The sequence below is a fragment of the Drosophila guanche genome, unplaced genomic scaffold (genome assembly GCF_900245975.1).
Source record: "Drosophila guanche unplaced genomic scaffold, DGUA_6, whole genome shotgun sequence".
Classification (NCBI taxonomy): domain Eukaryota; kingdom Metazoa; phylum Arthropoda; class Insecta; order Diptera; family Drosophilidae; genus Drosophila; species Drosophila guanche.
In genome coordinates this window covers 1,996,423-2,014,608 of record NW_022995752.1, presented here as the reverse complement: position 1 = coordinate 2,014,608, position 18,186 = coordinate 1,996,423, and the positions used below count along the sequence as shown (strand labels likewise).

General features: G+C 39.0%; 1 protein-coding gene and 1 long non-coding RNA gene across 3 annotated transcripts; one reads left to right on the top strand and one right to left on the bottom strand.

The window, feature by feature from the left end:
- Positions 1-1,633: 1,633 nt before the first annotated feature.
- Positions 1,634-17,736, top strand: LOC117587918 (neurotrimin). Of its 2 annotated transcripts, none has more exons than XM_034278904.1 (9): positions 1,634-2,275; positions 6,817-6,923; positions 8,603-8,819; positions 9,840-9,998; positions 10,109-10,237; positions 14,444-14,594; positions 14,802-14,944; positions 17,019-17,150; positions 17,339-17,736. In XM_034278904.1, the coding sequence occupies exons 1-9, from the start codon at positions 1,978-1,980 to the stop codon at positions 17,518-17,520; spliced, it is 1,518 nt and encodes a 505-aa protein (XP_034134795.1). In that variant the 5' UTR covers positions 1,634-1,977; the 3' UTR covers positions 17,521-17,736. The 2 variants fall into 2 exon arrangements, with proteins under 2 accessions (XP_034134795.1, XP_034134794.1); XM_034278903.1 differs by having other exon boundaries at positions 17,279-17,736.
- Positions 2,873-3,207, bottom strand: LOC117587919. Its single transcript, XR_004574086.1, has 2 exons — positions 3,098-3,207; positions 2,873-3,045 (listed from the first exon to the last, which is right to left on the bottom strand). It is a non-coding gene; the product is annotated as an uncharacterized LOC117587919 (long non-coding RNA).
- Positions 17,737-18,186: the final 450 nt, after the last annotated feature.

Here is an 18,186-nt window from a genome sequence, read left to right as displayed (position 1 = left end):
TTAGGGATGTTAAATCTGTTTTGGTCCATGAGGCAAATGCTTCATCATGTGTGCCACCGCCCTCAAATTGGGGAAGGGGCATCGAAAAATTGCTTAATTTCATAAGCGAGTCATAAGGGAAAAAGTTGTGTGTTTGCTGGAGGGGCGAGGGGTGGAGTAGCGAGTCTCTGCCAGACTGCGTGTGGGAAGGAAGACCCCACAAAAAGCTAACTGGCGACACGCTTATAAGCCATAAAAAATATAAAATTTCCTAGAGAAAGTTTCGCCTGGGTAGCTGCAGAGAGATGGCCAAAGAAACATCTTTCAGCAAACGATACACAGGACATGGCATTGCGTTTCGGGAGTATAAGCACAGCAGTGACATTCTGAAGAGTGTCTTATGTCTATTGGGACTTTTCGTTTAATAGGATATTTTAAAACCTTCATAGATCTTTCATCCCAAGAACCAAATTTAAAGGGCGACTTTTTTTTTATAGATCTTCGAAAGCGCTATTGCTCTGTCACGCACTGTACATAAACACACGCATTGCTGTCAAACAGAAACTTAACATATTACAAACGACAAAAAGTTATCAAAGTAGCAAATAAAGTCAGAAAATAAAGAGAAAAGGAAGAAAAGGGAATGAGGAGAAGGAGGAAAAACCTCAAAAAACTTTAGATAAACAACAAATAGAAAGAGCATTCAAATTAATTGGTATACTTGTAAAAGGACTTCACGCTGTCTGAGCGTTCACATGAGTGTGCATCAGACAAAAAATGTTATCCTGTTTTAAAAAGAAATAAAATAGAGTACTGAGAGATATCGCTTTTAAGAATGATTTTCTGATAATAATATCTATCCGATTGTGATGTATTTTAGAATTTAGGTTTAAAATATCATTGACTGGAAATTGTGGAAACCACAAAGTTTTGAACACTCAACACAAAAGTATTCAAAGCTAACCGATTTCAATGAAGTTTGGGTTTTTGTTGAATCCTTTATTTATCGCTCTTTCTGCAAAAAAAAAAATTCATTTTTAGGTTACTAACAGAATATATAGTATATAGGTTCTCCTACAACTTTAAGTCTTAGAGTTCGTGAACCCACCTAAAAATTAACTTAAATTCTTAAGAAAAGTCTCTCTAAACTCCTCATTTAGTTTGTTCATTCGACTTTTAATTTAGAAAAGAAATACATAAAAAGCAAAGAATCATTTATCAACTGCGCGCCAGGGAGAGAGCAAGAGTCTCCAGGGCATATCTTTATGACTATTCCGGTGTTTCCTTTAGCCCTTTATCCGTTTCCCTTTCGGGTAAACTTGGCTGCAACACGTGCTACATGAAATGGGAATGACTGTGTGTGTGCCTATTTGTTCGTGTGTGGCAGCGGGAATACGGCTCCATGGGGATAATATTTTGCCAAACTTTATTGAATTCCCCCGGAAAATCTGCATGGCACTCGCACAAAACGGGGAAATTGCGGGAGGGAAACTTACTAGACAGCAAACAATTGGCAAGAGGGGGGAATGGTAGTGCATTGAAAGCAAATTTATGGCAGCGCCAAAGTCAAATGGAAAACTCGAGAATTAAGGCAGTTTTTTGTGTGCCTTTGGCAGATGGAATATGTTATAGGTTATCCACAGAGGAAGAGAAAAACTGTGAAGCCAACTTTTTAAATCTTAACGTGTGAGATCTTTTATCATCAAATATGAAGCCCTGATTAAATTGCTAAACAAATGCCCAAAGGCCAATGGAAAAACTGTGATAACAAAACCGTGTGAAAAGCGCTCGAGAAAACAAAAACATTTAACATAAAATCAGAAAACAAAACCCCAGGCATATAAAAGCAAGTGAGAGTGAGAGCAGGAGGAGGAGAGGAGCAGGATTTAGTATTACAAAGAGGAGGATGCACTTTGGCCAGGCGGCAAGGCCATCTTTGGGGCTGCTCCTGGCGGTTGCTGTGGCTAAACGGTCGCCCAAGGACAAAACGGCAAGTTGATGTTGCTGCCATCTTGGCATCTAATTGGGGCCCTCCTCGTGCTCACGGCCACAGCGGGGGACTCCACCAACAACAAGATCATCTTGCCACAAATACTGAATGGTGGAGACGCCCCTGGCAAGCATCCATCCGGAACGAAGACAGCAAACAGTGCCACAAATGGCGTGGGAGGCGGCGTAGGACACGTCGGAGTCATCGGTACTGCCACAGGAACTGGCAATACGGTGGTCGGAAGCAATGGCGTGATTGTTGCCGGTGGCGGTGTTGTGGCCAATGGCCAAACCACGAATTTAAACAGTGAGTATCCTTCGTATATTTATCTACTTTAAATTTATTCGAAGGCGAAATGTAAATGTTAGCGCTGGCTACACTGTGCTACATAAATTTGTGTGTGGTTTTTGGACAAAGAAGAGTATCGAAAAGTGTGAATAATTCAAGCAAACTCCAACATTCAAGTGGAAAAAGTGGAAGCATTATGTTAAAGACGAATTGAGTCTGCAATACAATTGAACTGCTTTTATATTTTTTGCATAGACAATTCCATCTGAAGGATCCTTTAGGTAACTATTTATCTCACATATTTTACCATATTATAAACGAGACTGTCGTTGGCTAAACATTTAACATGGAATATCTTTAAGTAGCAGTTATCTTATACAAATATATCTTGGATTTCCTTCTGCCACTTAAATTCGATCGAGTGGGAGTACTCGTTCAGGAAAATCTTAACCCAACTCATCGAAATGCTCGATTCCTCCCTTATTATTTGGCTCACCGGGAGCCCAGATATCCAATGTCAGGGGTTCTCCATTTGCGAACCAATTATATTTATCCACATTTGCTAAATCATTTCCTGAAGTCCAAAACAAATCATCGGGGCGCTGTAGTATTTTGAGATACTTATGAATCAAATACCATTCATCGATGGTTTCAAATGCAACCAGATCAGCCTTTATGCGCCGACACGACTCATAGGCATCGAACCAGTTCAATTTGATGCCTCTATCAAAATAGTATAAACCTTTGCACAATCTTATGGAATGAAAAAGTGGTTATGTTGAGGGAACCTAAAGAAGGATTCAGAGAATTTTGAAGCAGTAATATCACGCAGGAGCTTACCATCTACGTCATCTGGTGTTGTAGTATAAGCCCCCAATAGGGAAAGCAAGAAAAAGTAAAAATTAAAGACCTCATGGGATCGCAGAAACATTTTGATAAGACTGTACTATACCACTCTAAGGTTGATTCTTTTATACCAGACAACAGACAAAGACTATCTTGCATCTATATTTGTTACGACAATTTTGTAATTTTAAAGTGCTCTGCGGATTCTAATCTTTTTTGTTTGCTTCTGCTAGTTTCGGTTTCAAGTGACTCTACGGGGCTTTTCTCAGTCAATTCTAGGAGAATGTCTAGTCCATAAAAAATGTAGTTAATCAAAACTCTGAAGTAGAGTGTAAGTATTGCATTCTTACATTAGTCGAGTGTTGCCTGCTCCGTGGCTGTGGTTCTCTCGTTGCTGCCCCCATCATGATGATGGCATCAATAACACGCGGATATCCATATCTGGTATATCGTATCTCTCGTCATACTTACACAGACAACAGGAGAGTGCGACATAGACAGGGTGACACATGGTAGGAAAGGGAGGCTATCCGCTCTGACAGAGAGAGATAGACCATAGAGAGGCGCCTCGGGTCATAAGTGATACACGGCTTAATGCCAAAAATGAAAATCAGGCTGGCATGAAGCAGGAGGAGCAGCTGCTGGTGCTACCGCACAAATATGTGACGAAAAAGAAATGCGCCCCCGGGAGGGTTAAGTGTTCCTCTCTTTTTTGGATGTTAGTATATCTCACTCACATGCCCCCCGTGCAAATGCCGGCTGTCATTGTTCTCAGGTGCAACAGAAGCCACCAAAGCAGCAAGAGCAGCAGAGGATACAGAGTTTTGGTTGTGAAAGTCGAAGGTTTGGATACACTTGAAGAAAAAAGGTATAGTTTAGATATGTTCCTGTTTCTACAACAAGTGGCAAATATCAGAGCTAAAGCCTTTGCGAAGGGAATATTTTGTATGCTGACTATACAAATTAAAATATAAAAATAAAATGCTAGAAAATGTTCATTAAGTTTAACTCAGCGATTACGGGTGAATTAGAGTCGAAAATTCCTCAAAAAATATTGAAAAATCTTCTTTAAGCTTCAGCTATTTTTTCAAAATCTATTCTTAAATATTACCAATCTCCTTAAACCTTAAAAGAGCATCTCCAGTTCCCTGTCGTTCCCTAGGGAAAACTGTCATATCTTTTTATTCCTATAACCCCAAGCTTTTGCATTTGTTTTGTTCTTGTTTTTGTTTGGAGGGCGTAGCAGAGTCCGCCTCGTCTCTGAAAATTTATATGCAGACACGCGCTCTGGCGCGAAAATTGCAGCTGGTTGAAATCCCATGATTATGCAGAGAATTTTGCTGCTACCAAACCCTCGCCCAGAACGCCCACTGCGTAAACGTTGCACGCTTGACTTGCAACAGTGTTTGCTGCGTTGCATCCACACATTTTTTATGGGTGTCAATTTTCTAGGAGGAGCCTCGCCTCGCCTCCAATGGATGGCCTGTCGCCTCTCGCGGGCTGGCTGGCTGGCCTTTTCTCTCTGTGGAGCCTTTCACTAATTTATGCAACATTTTGTGTTATTGTTTCGTTAATTAGTTGCTGGGGCTTGCCAGACACTAGGAGGCATGGTCAAATGTGACACAAATGGTGGTGGTGATTGAAACAATGAACAAAGTAATAGATACCCTAGGAAACCAGTTTCATGAGCTTTCAATGAAAAATTCTTAATAAAAGAAGATTTAATTTTCATCCAGAACCAATCAACATTTCCATTTGAAGGGTATTTTCATGCCCTGTGGCCATGCTTTCTCATTCCAGAGTCAACTGTCGAATTTATATTGACTTGTGGCGCGCACGCAAATTTCCTCCTGCTCCTTCTCCACCCCAGAGCCAATTCCATTTGCAACAAATGTGTAACTCTATATCGTGTGTATATAGTATATACATACATATGTTTGTACTCACCTTCTATATATGTACATATGTATGGATACCTGGCAGGCAGACGGCAGCATACATCATAAATAGATAATTAAGCCAAAGCCAATGGATGGAAACTGGCGTAGGCCTATCCTCGATTTGTTTCTCTATCGTTTTGGCGTCTGCGAAAATATGGAAAATATACTCTGTATGTATGTAATCATAAATTGCAATTAAAATGTTGGGTTCCTCCAACGAATTATCACATTTTCCACAAAGTGCAAATATCAAACGGAAAGGGCATAATATATTTCAAGCGAGATTTCGACATTTCTAAATAATTTCAAAGGTTGTTTTTAATGCAGGAAATGAGTATTTGTCATTAAAAAAATGACGAAAGATGTGTATTTTATAGGTTAACTAGTTACCCAAAATAATCCTCCAATTAAATGTAATTTTGAAAATAAGTAATTCAACTTTTAATTGCTTAGTTCATCACACATTCGAAAACCCGTTGCTCATTCGTTGAGCATCTTTACACGCTGAACTTCCAAAACATTTCCACTGAATATCGAGTCGTTTATTATGCGCATAGCCTAGTGCCTTTTGCCAGGAGCTGTAGCACGGTAGGAATGCTAAATAATTGCTGTTGCAAATAGAATAACAGGCTAATTGAATGACCATATTCAAATCATTTACCCTGTTTGCCTATCGTATGCGCAAAGTCAACAAAAATATAATTTCTATATCCAATATTTGATTAACTTACAAACAAATTAGAAACTAAATGATTTAAGCCAAGTCGTCGCCAGCCTCTCTAGAAAATCGCTACAGAGAATTTACCCCATTAAAATTCTACAGCCATTAAAACTTTAATGAATGCAGAATGCAACGTGCAGCAGCTGCTGCCTCATGCATGCATGTAGGAGTAAGGCAAAAAGGGGCAAAAAACGTTCAACTTGTTGATGTTTCAGGCAAAATATCGAGAGAGAGAGAGAGAGAGAGAGAGAGGATGGGTGTGCGCGAACATGTGTTTAATTATATTTGTACACATTTGCTTTTGTTATTACAGGGTATCCAAAGAACAGAAAGGGTATATTGTAGTATGTGTAGCTTGCAAACTATAGAAGTCAGAAGACTTATATCCAAAGATAAGTTTGATTAAATATCAAAAATAAATTTATTCACCTTAATTCCAAAACTCATTAAAAACTTTTACTTGCTTTGCTTGAAAAATATGAGAGCTATAAAATTGGCATTAATTATTTGGCATACAATGCTAATAACGACAGTTATCAATGCAATTATTATAATCTATATTACTTCAGCCTTTCCCCCAATTTCAAAGGTATCCAACAGTCCAATGCCTGCCCATTAACAATCCTTGTCCCACCGGCAGGGAAATGCCTCAACAGCAGCAGCAATAATGATTCCATGCAGAAATCAATGAAATAATTATTTTCCACTACCCCACCAAAGGAATTTTTGCCAAACCAACAACATTCCACACCTCCTCCCAGCCGAAACGCCCTTGGCGATTGGTCCCACAAAACATTTTTACAATTAATTTTGTGCGCATAATTGATTTTTATGGTTTATTTGATTATGCAAATGCAAAATACAAAATGCAATCCAAATGCGTGACATATTGACATAGGAACCATACACTTCAACCGCCCACCAGCTCCCTCGGAACACAACCGAAAGAATAACTTAGTCATATATGAATGTCAAATGAAAATTGAATAAATATTTTATGCACTAAATTAATTAGTATTCTCTTTGGCCATTTATTGAAATATATTTTGCAGCTGTTGTCGAAGAACCCGAATTTACTGAATACATCGAAAATGTAACTGTACCTGCTGGACGTAATGTTAAACTCGGATGTTCCGTTAAGAATCTGGGATCATATAAGGTAAGCAAATTTGACAAATTAAGAGCATATGGGATGGGAAGAGCATCTATTCGAGGATTCAGAAAAATATTTTATATATATATTTCAATTAATATATATATGATATAAAAAACCCATTAAGTTGGAAAATTCCCTTAGAAAAATGAACTTCCATACGTTTTATTCCCATTACAAGTTTTTCCTTTCATTTATGAAATTATTTTTTGCCTTATATCACAAATTAGCGCAAACAAAAATAATAAAAATTCGTCCCTTTATCCATTTATCTATTGAAAAAATACCCTTGAATGCACACAGTGCAGTCGGAGATAGAAGAGACCCTGAAAAGTGCTGACAGTGCGTCTCGCTGCATAGTTTTTATGCATCATTAGCACAAAAATATAATCGAAAGAGAGGGAGAGTAACGGAAGGAGAAGGAAAAGCTTGAAAAGAACGTGAAATGATTTATTAATTAAGGAGCTTGTAATAAGTGCTAATGATTTGATTACTTGGCATAAAAACGGTGTTCAAACGGGAGATTAGTAGAGGCACACACAGAAAGAGAGAGAGGGAAAAGGAAGGCAGAATGGAATGCATAGCAAATGAGGCGCGAGGAACAGCGCGTGGAACCGATGATAAGACGGAAAACGGAAAAGTCAACTAATTAATTATCCCTCAATGGACATTCACACACGATGATACGGTGAGCAGACGACGACCCATCCAATTACCAACTTTAAAAGGAGGGATAGAGAGAGTGCGAGAGACATCCTTAGCTGTGGGCGTCATTAGAGGACACTTTACACTGCAATTCCAAGCTGCAGCTCAAGTACCTATCGCAACATCATCAACCACTGGGCGAGTGCGGCTTGTTAGCCAGCAAGCAACCGAGGGAAAAAATACCCGGCAAACCCATTCAACAGTCTCGTCTGAGCGGAGTAGGAAAAGGAATCAAATTGAGGTGTAAATGAGAGAGGGAGAGAGCGAAAGAAAAACCTACATAGAGGAACGTGCAGTGCATTAGGAAAAACTGCTGAGAAAAAATGCCAAAAGGAAAAGTGAAGCTCCCCTTTCTGGTTTCTTCTGGTTTAGCCTTAGAGTCTTATGGCATGTTTAAGTAGCAATAGCAGTGCCAGAACGCAGTGGTATGTGGCAGTACGCAGTGGCAGTGGCAGGGCGTCCTGTAAGTAAGGTTACACTCCTTGCAACACACACATACACGACTCAGTACTCTTTCAGCTACTACTAGATGCATGTAATTCATACGAGCTATCACACTCACAGGATACGCAGAGGATCCTGTAACCGGGTTTGCGTTTATTTTTATATGCGACACTATGATGCAATTTTCTCGCTTCCGTTTTCTGCCTTTTCCAAAGCGTTTTTCCATTTTCTTTTTCTATTTTTTTAGTACTTTCACTGACTGGTGAATGCTGATGCTGTGAAAATTGCTTAGGATATGTAGTCCTTAAACCAGATACCATAAATGTCTGTGTCTCCTTTAGCAGTAGAATGCACAGAAAATTCCATTGGGGGGGCATGTTATTAAATAGTTTTAGCTTCCATTTCAAGTGTTAATACGGGGGATTAGAGACCACTAAATGGTGAAAATGCGGCAAAGAAATGTGCTTCTGAGATTGCAGTATAAATTTGATTCCGAAATATAATTGAAATAAAAAAACATTCCATCTCTTTTACAGGTAGCATGGATGCACTTTGAGCAGAGTGCCATTCTTACCGTTCACAATCACGTGATCACTAGGAATCCACGGATCAGTGTCACGCACGACAAGCACGACAGGCATCGCACGTGGTATCTGCACATCAATAATGTCCACGAGGAGGACAAGGGACGCTATATGTGCCAGATCAATACGGTGACGGCCAAAACGCAGTTTGGCTACCTAAATGTTGTAGGTGAGTGGACCAAAAAACTTGTGCGAAAATCTAATCAACGAAGGGAGACGCTCCCCTGAGGGACCGGGTCGGTCCCAGCCCCATGGGTCTGCGTTTTGGCCAAAGGGCAAGTGAAAATCGCACCGGAAAATCCTGTGTAAATACGCGGTGAATTAAAAAATAATTTATGTGCCTTTAGGCACAGTGAAAAACAACAGAAAACAAAACAAAAAAAAAAACAAAATCGAAAACGAAAACAGGAGAAAGCCAAACGAGAGTCCGGCGTCCAGAGCACAGAACGAGACCCGAGAGCAGGCACCCGAAAGTGTGGAGCACAGCTCAGTGAATCCTGTGAATCCAGAATCCTTTGCACAGGCGAAATTATTTTCCCTGCCTTGCGCAAACAACAAACAAATTATTAAAAATGCATGCGATATTTGTGGAAGGGAAATGAGCGAATGCGCGCTGGCTTTTAATTAAAAAAATATAGTACACCCGCAAATAAAGTAAAAATATGAGAAATTAAGCTAAAAAAATTGCAACAAAAACAAGGCAGTTTTCCACAATAGAAAATGTAGCCTTCAAAAATAAAATTTTGCTAATGAAATTTGCAATTAAATTGATAGCTGAATGTGGATGATTTCCTCTGACTAATGGTGTTAGCATGTAACACTCAAAAAAGGCTATAAAAATATATTTAAAATAAGAGAAAAATTAAGAATGGGTTCCTTGGGAAGCCGGGTATGCAGAGACCCTTTAAAATGCGTAAAGGGTATCTAACAGCCAAAAGTTAATTTTTTATTTGAGCAACAAATTTATCTTCTAATTTCAGCTCCAATTGCAATCATAGTAGTGATGATTATATTTTCTAAGATGAACTTTAAAAGCGATATCCTGTGTAAAAATTCGAAAGAAAATAGTTCTACAATTCGCAAATATTTAGCAATAATAAATAGGATGCCAAAGCTTAGTTCTAGATATATAGAAAATAGTTATCGCACTTTATTATTAAAATCTCCATATTTGTATCCCTTTCTGCAGTTCCCCCCAACATTGATGACTCGCTGAGCTCCAGCGATGTGATTGTCCGCGAGGGTGCCAACATTTCGCTGAGGTGTCGGGCGAGTGGTAGCCCGAGACCCATTATCAAATGGAAACGGGATGATAACTCCCGCATAGCCATCAATAAGAATCACATAGGTAAGTGCAGAATGTCCACAACATGGAGTGGGCGAATGGGACTGGGAGCTGCACTGCATCAATCATTTAACACTGTCCTCTATTTTTCTCTCTCCATGTCTCCTCTTCAGTCAACGAATGGGAGGGCGATACATTGGAGATAACTCGCATCTCTCGATTGGACATGGGCGCCTACCTGTGCATCGCCTCGAATGGTGTGCCCCCAACGGTTTCCAAGCGCATCAAAGTCAGTGTCGACTGTAAGTATCCCTCTTTAATGGAGCTTCCTTGTCAACCAGCAAAATGATAAAACGACCCCTCCCCCACTAGCAAATACTGTCATATTTCCCCCTAAGTCCTTTGGTTTACCATTAGATGGCGTGTACTTCCCTGAAAGTTGTCTAAAAATAAACTTGGGTTATCTTTCACTTATTTTTAGATGTTCTTTGAGGTGTCCTTACGGTTTTTAATTTACTTTGATGACCAAAAGACATGTTTGGCTGGTAAAATTCCTTTTCCTTTTTTTTTGTATGTCTGTTGAAACTAAAATTTCCATTTGACGGATCAGCGGATTAAAGTCGAGAATCTGGGTAGCGGTTTTCCGCGATACAGTGGAACAAGCTGGAAAAAAGTGTTGATAAACTTGAAGGAGAAGCTGTGTGAATTTTAAATTAAAACGAAATATTGAAAATTGTTTTCCCAGGGTCTCCGCGCATTTTCTGCTCCTGTTTTAGATGTATTTTCCATAGTTTTTCACGGCATTCTTTGAGACCACAACAATCTGTGCTTACACTTTCAGCAGCCTTTTTTCTACTTTTTGAAATTTGAAACACACACTTGTAGCTGTATCTGAGGCTAAAGCCCCGAGCACATAAAACGACAACAAGAAACAGCTGCAGAAAAAAAAGAGAAAAAAAAACACATGAAATGATGGAATCAAATCACCGCGTTCGTTGTGGCCGTTGTGCACTTTTTTAAGATTTATTACTGGCGACAGACAGCCAGCCAGCCAAGCCACATCACATGTGTTGTCAAGCTCCTGTCAAGCCGCGCTCCCCGCAGGATGCAAGGCAGTCACCAGCCATGTCCCACAGTCGTCACAGAAATTTCCTCGCTTGCTGTCACTTAAAAATGCCGCAAGCATAAATCTATTTCTGTGTGTGTTTTCGCTACTGAAATTCAACGGGGGAAAACAAGCAACGAAGAGGGGGGAGGGAGAGTCCTTCCCACAAAAAGTGCAATACAAATTACACGTGTGCGCACATCAGCGGTCAGCGGCAACAACACACAAAAAACCAATAGAAAATTGTCCCTTCCCCTTGATTGCGAGAGTCTTTTTTGGTGGAAATGGATCGAACAAAATTGTTGGACCGAAATGCTTATTTAAAAGAAAATCTTCTATGAAGACATCATTTATGGAAAGCAAAAGTCTTGATATAAATCAAGGAAATTGTCATAATCAGTTTCCATCAACACAACAGAAGCAAAAGAAAAACTGAAGGCCCTTGAAAGCCTTTTATTTTCTATAGACAATTGTCCTCTAAGAATAGACGCCATCTCCTGGCATTATCCTGCCATTCTCTGCTGTCCGGCAATCAAGTCAATGCCATCGTCATTTCCCATTTACACAAACTCTCACACTAATTCCACAAATATTGTCCCTCCATGGAATGGCATTGTGCCCCAATCAATGGTCGCAGCGCTCCTTCACTTGCAACAGACAAAAAAATAAGAAGGTAATCCTCCCTGCAAATCTATTCGTTGATTCCCGAACCCCTTGATGAGGCTTCATTAACGGCTAATTTTCAAGTTGTTTACACTCGACAGTTCACCTCTTTTTTTTCTTCTTCCTCTGCAGCTTTTCCGCACAGTTTTTTCTCTGTAATTTTCTATGGAGAAAAAAAATGTCACTCAGTGTCCAGTGTCCAGTGTCCAGTGCACCTTCTGCCATCGGTTGGGATTGGGAGGGACTAAATTATTGTTGACTTAAGTCCTTGTTGGACGCCCACCCGTCGACTTGGGTCTGTGTGGCACTTAGCAGCTGCTTGGCGAGCGTCCTTTCTCTCTGCTCCGCTTCCTGCAGAGCTGGTATCCACTCTGCTCCTCCGCCTTTCACCAATATTGTCGCCACTCAATTGTAATTTAAATCAGTGCCCGGAAACGTAACGAAACGAAAGAAAAGTCGAATAAAGGAGTCGCAGTCAGTAGTGGGACTCGGCGAGTGGTAAAGAAGCTGTTATCCCGGGACAAATGTTTGTCCTGCCAGAGGGGAAAACCACTTGAGCAGAGGCGGTGCTCCTTCGAGGGGACTCTCTTCTTTTGCAAGGGCAATTAAAATGAATGGAAACTGAGGGAAAATAAGGAAAACGACGACAAGAGAACTTCAAGGTGATTTCTACCACTTGACTTGAGCTTAAGCTCTCGCACTCGCTCTCCGCTCTGAAACATTCAGGTAGGAGGGGTACAGAAATCAACAGAAATTATATCAATATAAAATATCTATGCATGGCATACGAAATTACAATACCCGGAGGCATTTACCCTGTATTTATTATGTAAATGGGAATGATGTATTCTTAAAAACTCATGAAAATTTCACAGCCCAAAAAATCGATATAACCATTTACAAATTTCTTTCCATAGCAATACTTTAATTTTGTCTGGAAAAACATGAGGCGTCCACAATCTTAAGAATATACCCTTTGGTTTAATTATGATCTTTATATTTTTTACCGAAACTCCAACTTTCATTGCAATTAGAAAATCAGTTTATATAAATTGGGAAACAGCCTTGATTTTCCCATAAAATAATTGTTTAACAAATTCTTTTAATACAGGGTATATTTAGTTTTATATCCACGGAATGATCCCCATATTTCTTGCTCCTTTTTTCATACATTCCTTTGCTATTGCAGGACGATTCTTTGGGTACAAGTGGCGCCAGGTTAAGGGTCGTTTGTAGCACATGTGCCCCTTTTTTTTATGTTGTTGCCTTGATTTTCTTGAGGGAACTTTTCTCTGTGTTTCTTGTGTTGTGCCATTCGGTTGCACAAAGAGGCAACAAATCAGTATGCAGTCAGAAATGCGAGGATATATGTATGTAGAGAAAGGAAGAAAGAAACAAAACTACGGAAACAGAAACTGAATTTGTTGCTTCCTGCTTGTTAAGCAACGCACGCCACAAAAATAAAACCTAAACGTATGCGTCTACGATTCTGTATGTGTGTTTCCAGGGAACTAAAGGACAACGTATGCAAGCTGTCACACAGAAGTTGTTTTAACAAATTGTTTGGGGCAAAATCTATTTCCTAAACGAAAAATATTATCCACAAAGGAACAGCCAATCAAAAAATCATCGCAGAAGAAATGTTTGCAAGTTTTCTGCACTCCTTTTTGCAGCTCCCACACCTTGGGTAGTTTGAGTTGACCCAAACCCATTGAAAACTTAATTAAGCTGTTCATTTCATCACACTTAAGCCCGTATTTTTATTAAAAGGATTATATCACACTACCTCTAAAGAAGGGGTTTGGGTTTCATGCCTCATCAAAAATACAAAAGAGGCACCAAGCCGCTGCTCGCAGATACTCTTCAGGGCAAAAAAAAGAAAAATCCTTCCCCAACCTGACGCTAATTTGTGTCCAAAAGCTGATTAAAAATTCAATTGGTGGTACAAACAGAAGGTCTGGGCTGCTGCCTCCATTGACACCATTTTATGCCACAATTTTTTTGTGTTAGCCTTCAGCTTAATTGCCATCTCACGGTGGACATAAATTCACAAAAGGTAAAAGCAGCAGCTGCACAAAAAATATCAGACAGAGAGAGAGAGGCATGAGAAAGGCATGAGAAAGGACCTCCATTGTGGCACTTAATGATGATGAAGATTCCTCTGATTCTGCCTCCTTCTGCTCCTCCACCTCGTAACGAACACTGAAAATAATTCTGAAAGAAAAACCAGTAATGCTCGAGTATTCATTAGTCCCCACTTTTCGTGACATTTTCACCAAGTTTTTTTCTTTCGCCCATTTTTTCCATTTAATATCTTAATTAAAAATGTGCGCCGAATGCGCGAGAAGTGTGGTTTTTCGTCTGCTCAAAACCAAAGGTTGCATTTCTATAGATACAAAGACACAAAAGTTACAGGCTGAGAGCAGAATAAGTATCTGCCAAGATAAGAAATCTTCGTGTTCGTATTCGCATTCCGAATAATGCTATTCATGGAATAGTTTTTTATTCTCAAGAACTTTCTCTCGCGCTCTCTGGTTGTTTCTTTTCTGAGAGACTTTTTCTTGTAATTTAAATGAAATACGCTAGAAAAAAATGTTTTGAAATTTGATTTTAAATCTGGAAAAAAACAAAGAACCAGAGAAACATCAGTGTGAAAATCTAGATCTCTTTTACGGAAAATATAAGAAAAAAATGTGAAGTACGGAATCTTTCCTATCTTTATTAATTCCTTTCTCTATAGTCCCCCCAATGCTGCTCATCCCACATCAATTGGTTGGCGCACCAGAAGGTTTCAATGTCACCATCGAATGTTTTACGGAGGCGCATCCCACATCTCTCAATTATTGGACACGCGGCGAGGGACCAATCATACACGATTCGCACAAGTACAAGTGAGTTCCAGTATGCAGGAAAATGTATCCCAATAACATGGTTTTAAGTAAATTTGAAAGAGAGCTTAACTTAAGAAGAGATTAAGACAGAGATTTATGATTGAAGATTCCCAGAAGGGGATGATGTTAGATTCCTAAGCTAATTCTCTTAAATATGTTCATGTACAAAAATCGATCATAAAATCCCTTTATTTTCCACATTTTCAGAGTTGAATCAAGCGTTGGCGTTCCTGCCTACAAAACGCACATGAAGCTAACGATCATAAATGTAAGCAGCGGCGATGATGGCATCTACAAATGTGTGGCCAAGAATCCCAGAGGAGAGACAGATGGCATCATTCGATTGTATGGTAAGTAAAAGAGAGAGAAACACATGAGAGAGCTTCAGAATGCAATTAGGAATCGGCATAAGGAGAATGTTTGCTGACAAAAGTTTCAGGCAAATGCGTTTTTAATGGAAGGAAAACAGAAAATCATGAGATAATCTTCGAGCATTTTCTGGGGTAGAGTTTCCCATTTGAGTGAGTTACATTTCTTCTTAAAGTTTCAGTTTCTTCACATCCCAACTAATTAAGCTCTCGATGTCTGGGAGTCATTTTGGAGCTCTGTGAAGCATTGAAAAACTACCGCCGCATTGGCCTTAACACGAATTGACAAATCTAAGCCATTTAGACGCCCGAAAACAAAGGCCAAATGAAAGAGGGAAAAGAAACGCAGAAGAAGAAAAGGAAAGAATGAAAGAAAGAAATCTCGAACTATGGTCCGAGGATGTCCGTCCGTGACTTAATTGCCTCACCACGAATTGCCATCAAGGCATCCCAGACATGCCACATGGCACATGGGCACATGGGCCACCCCTCCTGCGGCATGGAATCGCAATTGACTTGAATGAACCTGCCCCAGAGAAGAGCGGGGCAGGGTTTGCCTGCTCGTTGAGCAGCGCTATAATCAAGCCAGTGAAAAATCAAGTCACGTCCTTTTTGGTCCGAAGGTGTGGAATTTTTTCGGCCAGGCTGTGCCACTGCTTCTCGGGTTTAGCCTCCAAAAAAGAAGAAGAAGCAGCAGGACCTCTCCTGCACATGAGGCAACTTTAAACTACATACATATATGTATGTAGTATACGTTGCAAGTGCGGCTCCTCAAGTTGCAAGTTAATATCACGTCTTTACGTTTAATTACGTGATGGATTCGCTCGTTCGCAGCTCAAGAAAATTTAAACTTATCGATTGTGGGCAATTTCGATTGCAAAATCAAAGTGGAAAACGCCCAAGGATGTGATGGAACTTTAATATAATATTTGTTCAAGATAAAAATATAGATAAATTGTGGAAGAATATAAAATAGTGCAAAAAGTGCACCTTGGTAGAGATATCCTATAGAATTTCATTCACATTTATCGCAAAAAGCCATCAAACACCATCAACTTTTAGTGGAGGGAGAGACTTATGTAGTTCCCCTTGCAACTGACATTTGACATATTTCATTAATTTCTGATTTTGGCAATTTCCTCCACCGGTAAAACGATTTAACATATGGAAACACTTTTTGGTAATTTAGTGGAAAGTGCAGCTGAGCTGTGATTCGGAATTGAAAAAATTTCCATTAGAATTATAATTTGCAACAAATTGAAATGTGGAAAGCACATGAGAAGTAATTTTTGGTAGGGGAGGGTGGTTATAAATATACTCCCGCACATGTATGTAGATGTATTTTACACATTATTATGGAAATGGAAATACCGAATACGGCAAATAATTATCATTTTGCTTAATCCAATGGAGCGTATGAAATGCAAAATTTCAAAAGAGACAAAACAATAAAAGCAACACAGCAAAAAAAAACGGCAGGAGAGTGAATACAATTTTTAAATAAATAAAAAAAGAGACAAATAAAATTTAAAATACATTTAAAAAAAGATACAAATAAATATTTAAATAAACTAATAAAGGACACAAGTAAACTTTATATATATCATGAACAAAAAGTAAGAGACCAACAAATGGCATGCATGAAACGTGGTAAAAATTCCAAATTGAAAAATGTAAATTTTACGAAAACAAGCTTCGGTTTTTTTTGCTCAAAATAGAATATCAGTCGACTGGGGGTAGGGTTGGATGTGCCAATATAGCTTTGTTTGTTGTTGATGCGAGGAAATTTAAAGTAAATGAACGTGTGATTGATGGAAAAGCCAACGCATGAAAGGAAAGACACACAAAATAAAAATTTAAAAATTGAATAAAAGAAATGCAAAACTAACCTGATTTTTAGCAGAATTTTCTTATCCTTCAAAGATTTGAATTCTCCATATAACTGCCAGTGAGTTCCAATATCATAAAAAAATAGAGAAAATAATAGACAATTAAAAAAAAAAATATTCGCATATTTATTTCTAAAAAGATTCATATTTTTCCGCTCATTTTTCAGTCTCCTATCCACCAACAACGGTATCATCGGGGACAACCGACTCCCATTGGGAGCGGGAAAATGGCTTCAATGGCAATAATTACGCCTATGGGGGCTCCGATGGCCAACGATCCATTTATGGACAAGATAAAAGTGAGTAAAATATCATCTATTGCTAAGAATACTCCCCGGAGAGAGCCCCATCATATCATGCTATTCGTTGGCTTGTTCTTTGTGTGATTTATATTTCATTCCATGTTCCACCACTATTCATCATTCAGATACGAGATATCAATCGAATTTGAATGAAATCGGTTTATCTGAACAAAAATCCTTCCTAGATAAGACCCAAACTCCATTGTCGGCCAATGGCAATGGCAATACACAAGATCCCGAGGCTGCAGGGGCCAACAGGGGAGCCCAACCAGCCAAGGCCATTGCGTGGATGCTCCTGTTCCTCCCAGCAACAACAATCTTGTTAACAATCCGCCAGAAGCGGTTGGTTCTCGTAGCTGTACTGTAAGTGTAAGTCTCTAAACTATGGCATGGGACTAGATCTAAGGCTTCAACCGTAATGTTAGCAAATAAAAAACAAACAAAAAATAATACTATATTTAATCGCATGGAACCACTAGAGGAAACGAGACCCTAATTACGATCCGCCCTTCCCCCATCCAGGCCTCTAGAGACATACAGAAAGAATGGGAGAGAGAGCTTGTTATATGCATATGTATATCCATCAAATCACATTTATATATATAAATATTTATACTCTATATATATAAATCTATGTATAGGAACAACCAAAACGAAAAAAACGAAAGGGTAAATGCAATTTCATTTTGCTTTCAATGCTGTGCTTCAAAACTGAGAAATCGTTTCACATGATTATATCGGATCGTATAATGTATCTATCACATCATCTATCTATCTCTATAGTATATATATTTGTGCGTTAAACGCTGATCAATACACAAGAAAAAACACTCATGAATACAGAAATATATGTATAACTTATGCCTTAAGGATTGAAAATGAAATATTTATACATAGATTTATAGACCCACACCACACATATCGAGCATAGAATATGTTAAGTATAAAATTCAGAATAATTTATTTAGCTATATTTTGAAGTTTAGAGAGCAAAAATAAAATACTGGCAGTTTTTTTGAAACTATTTTCAAAG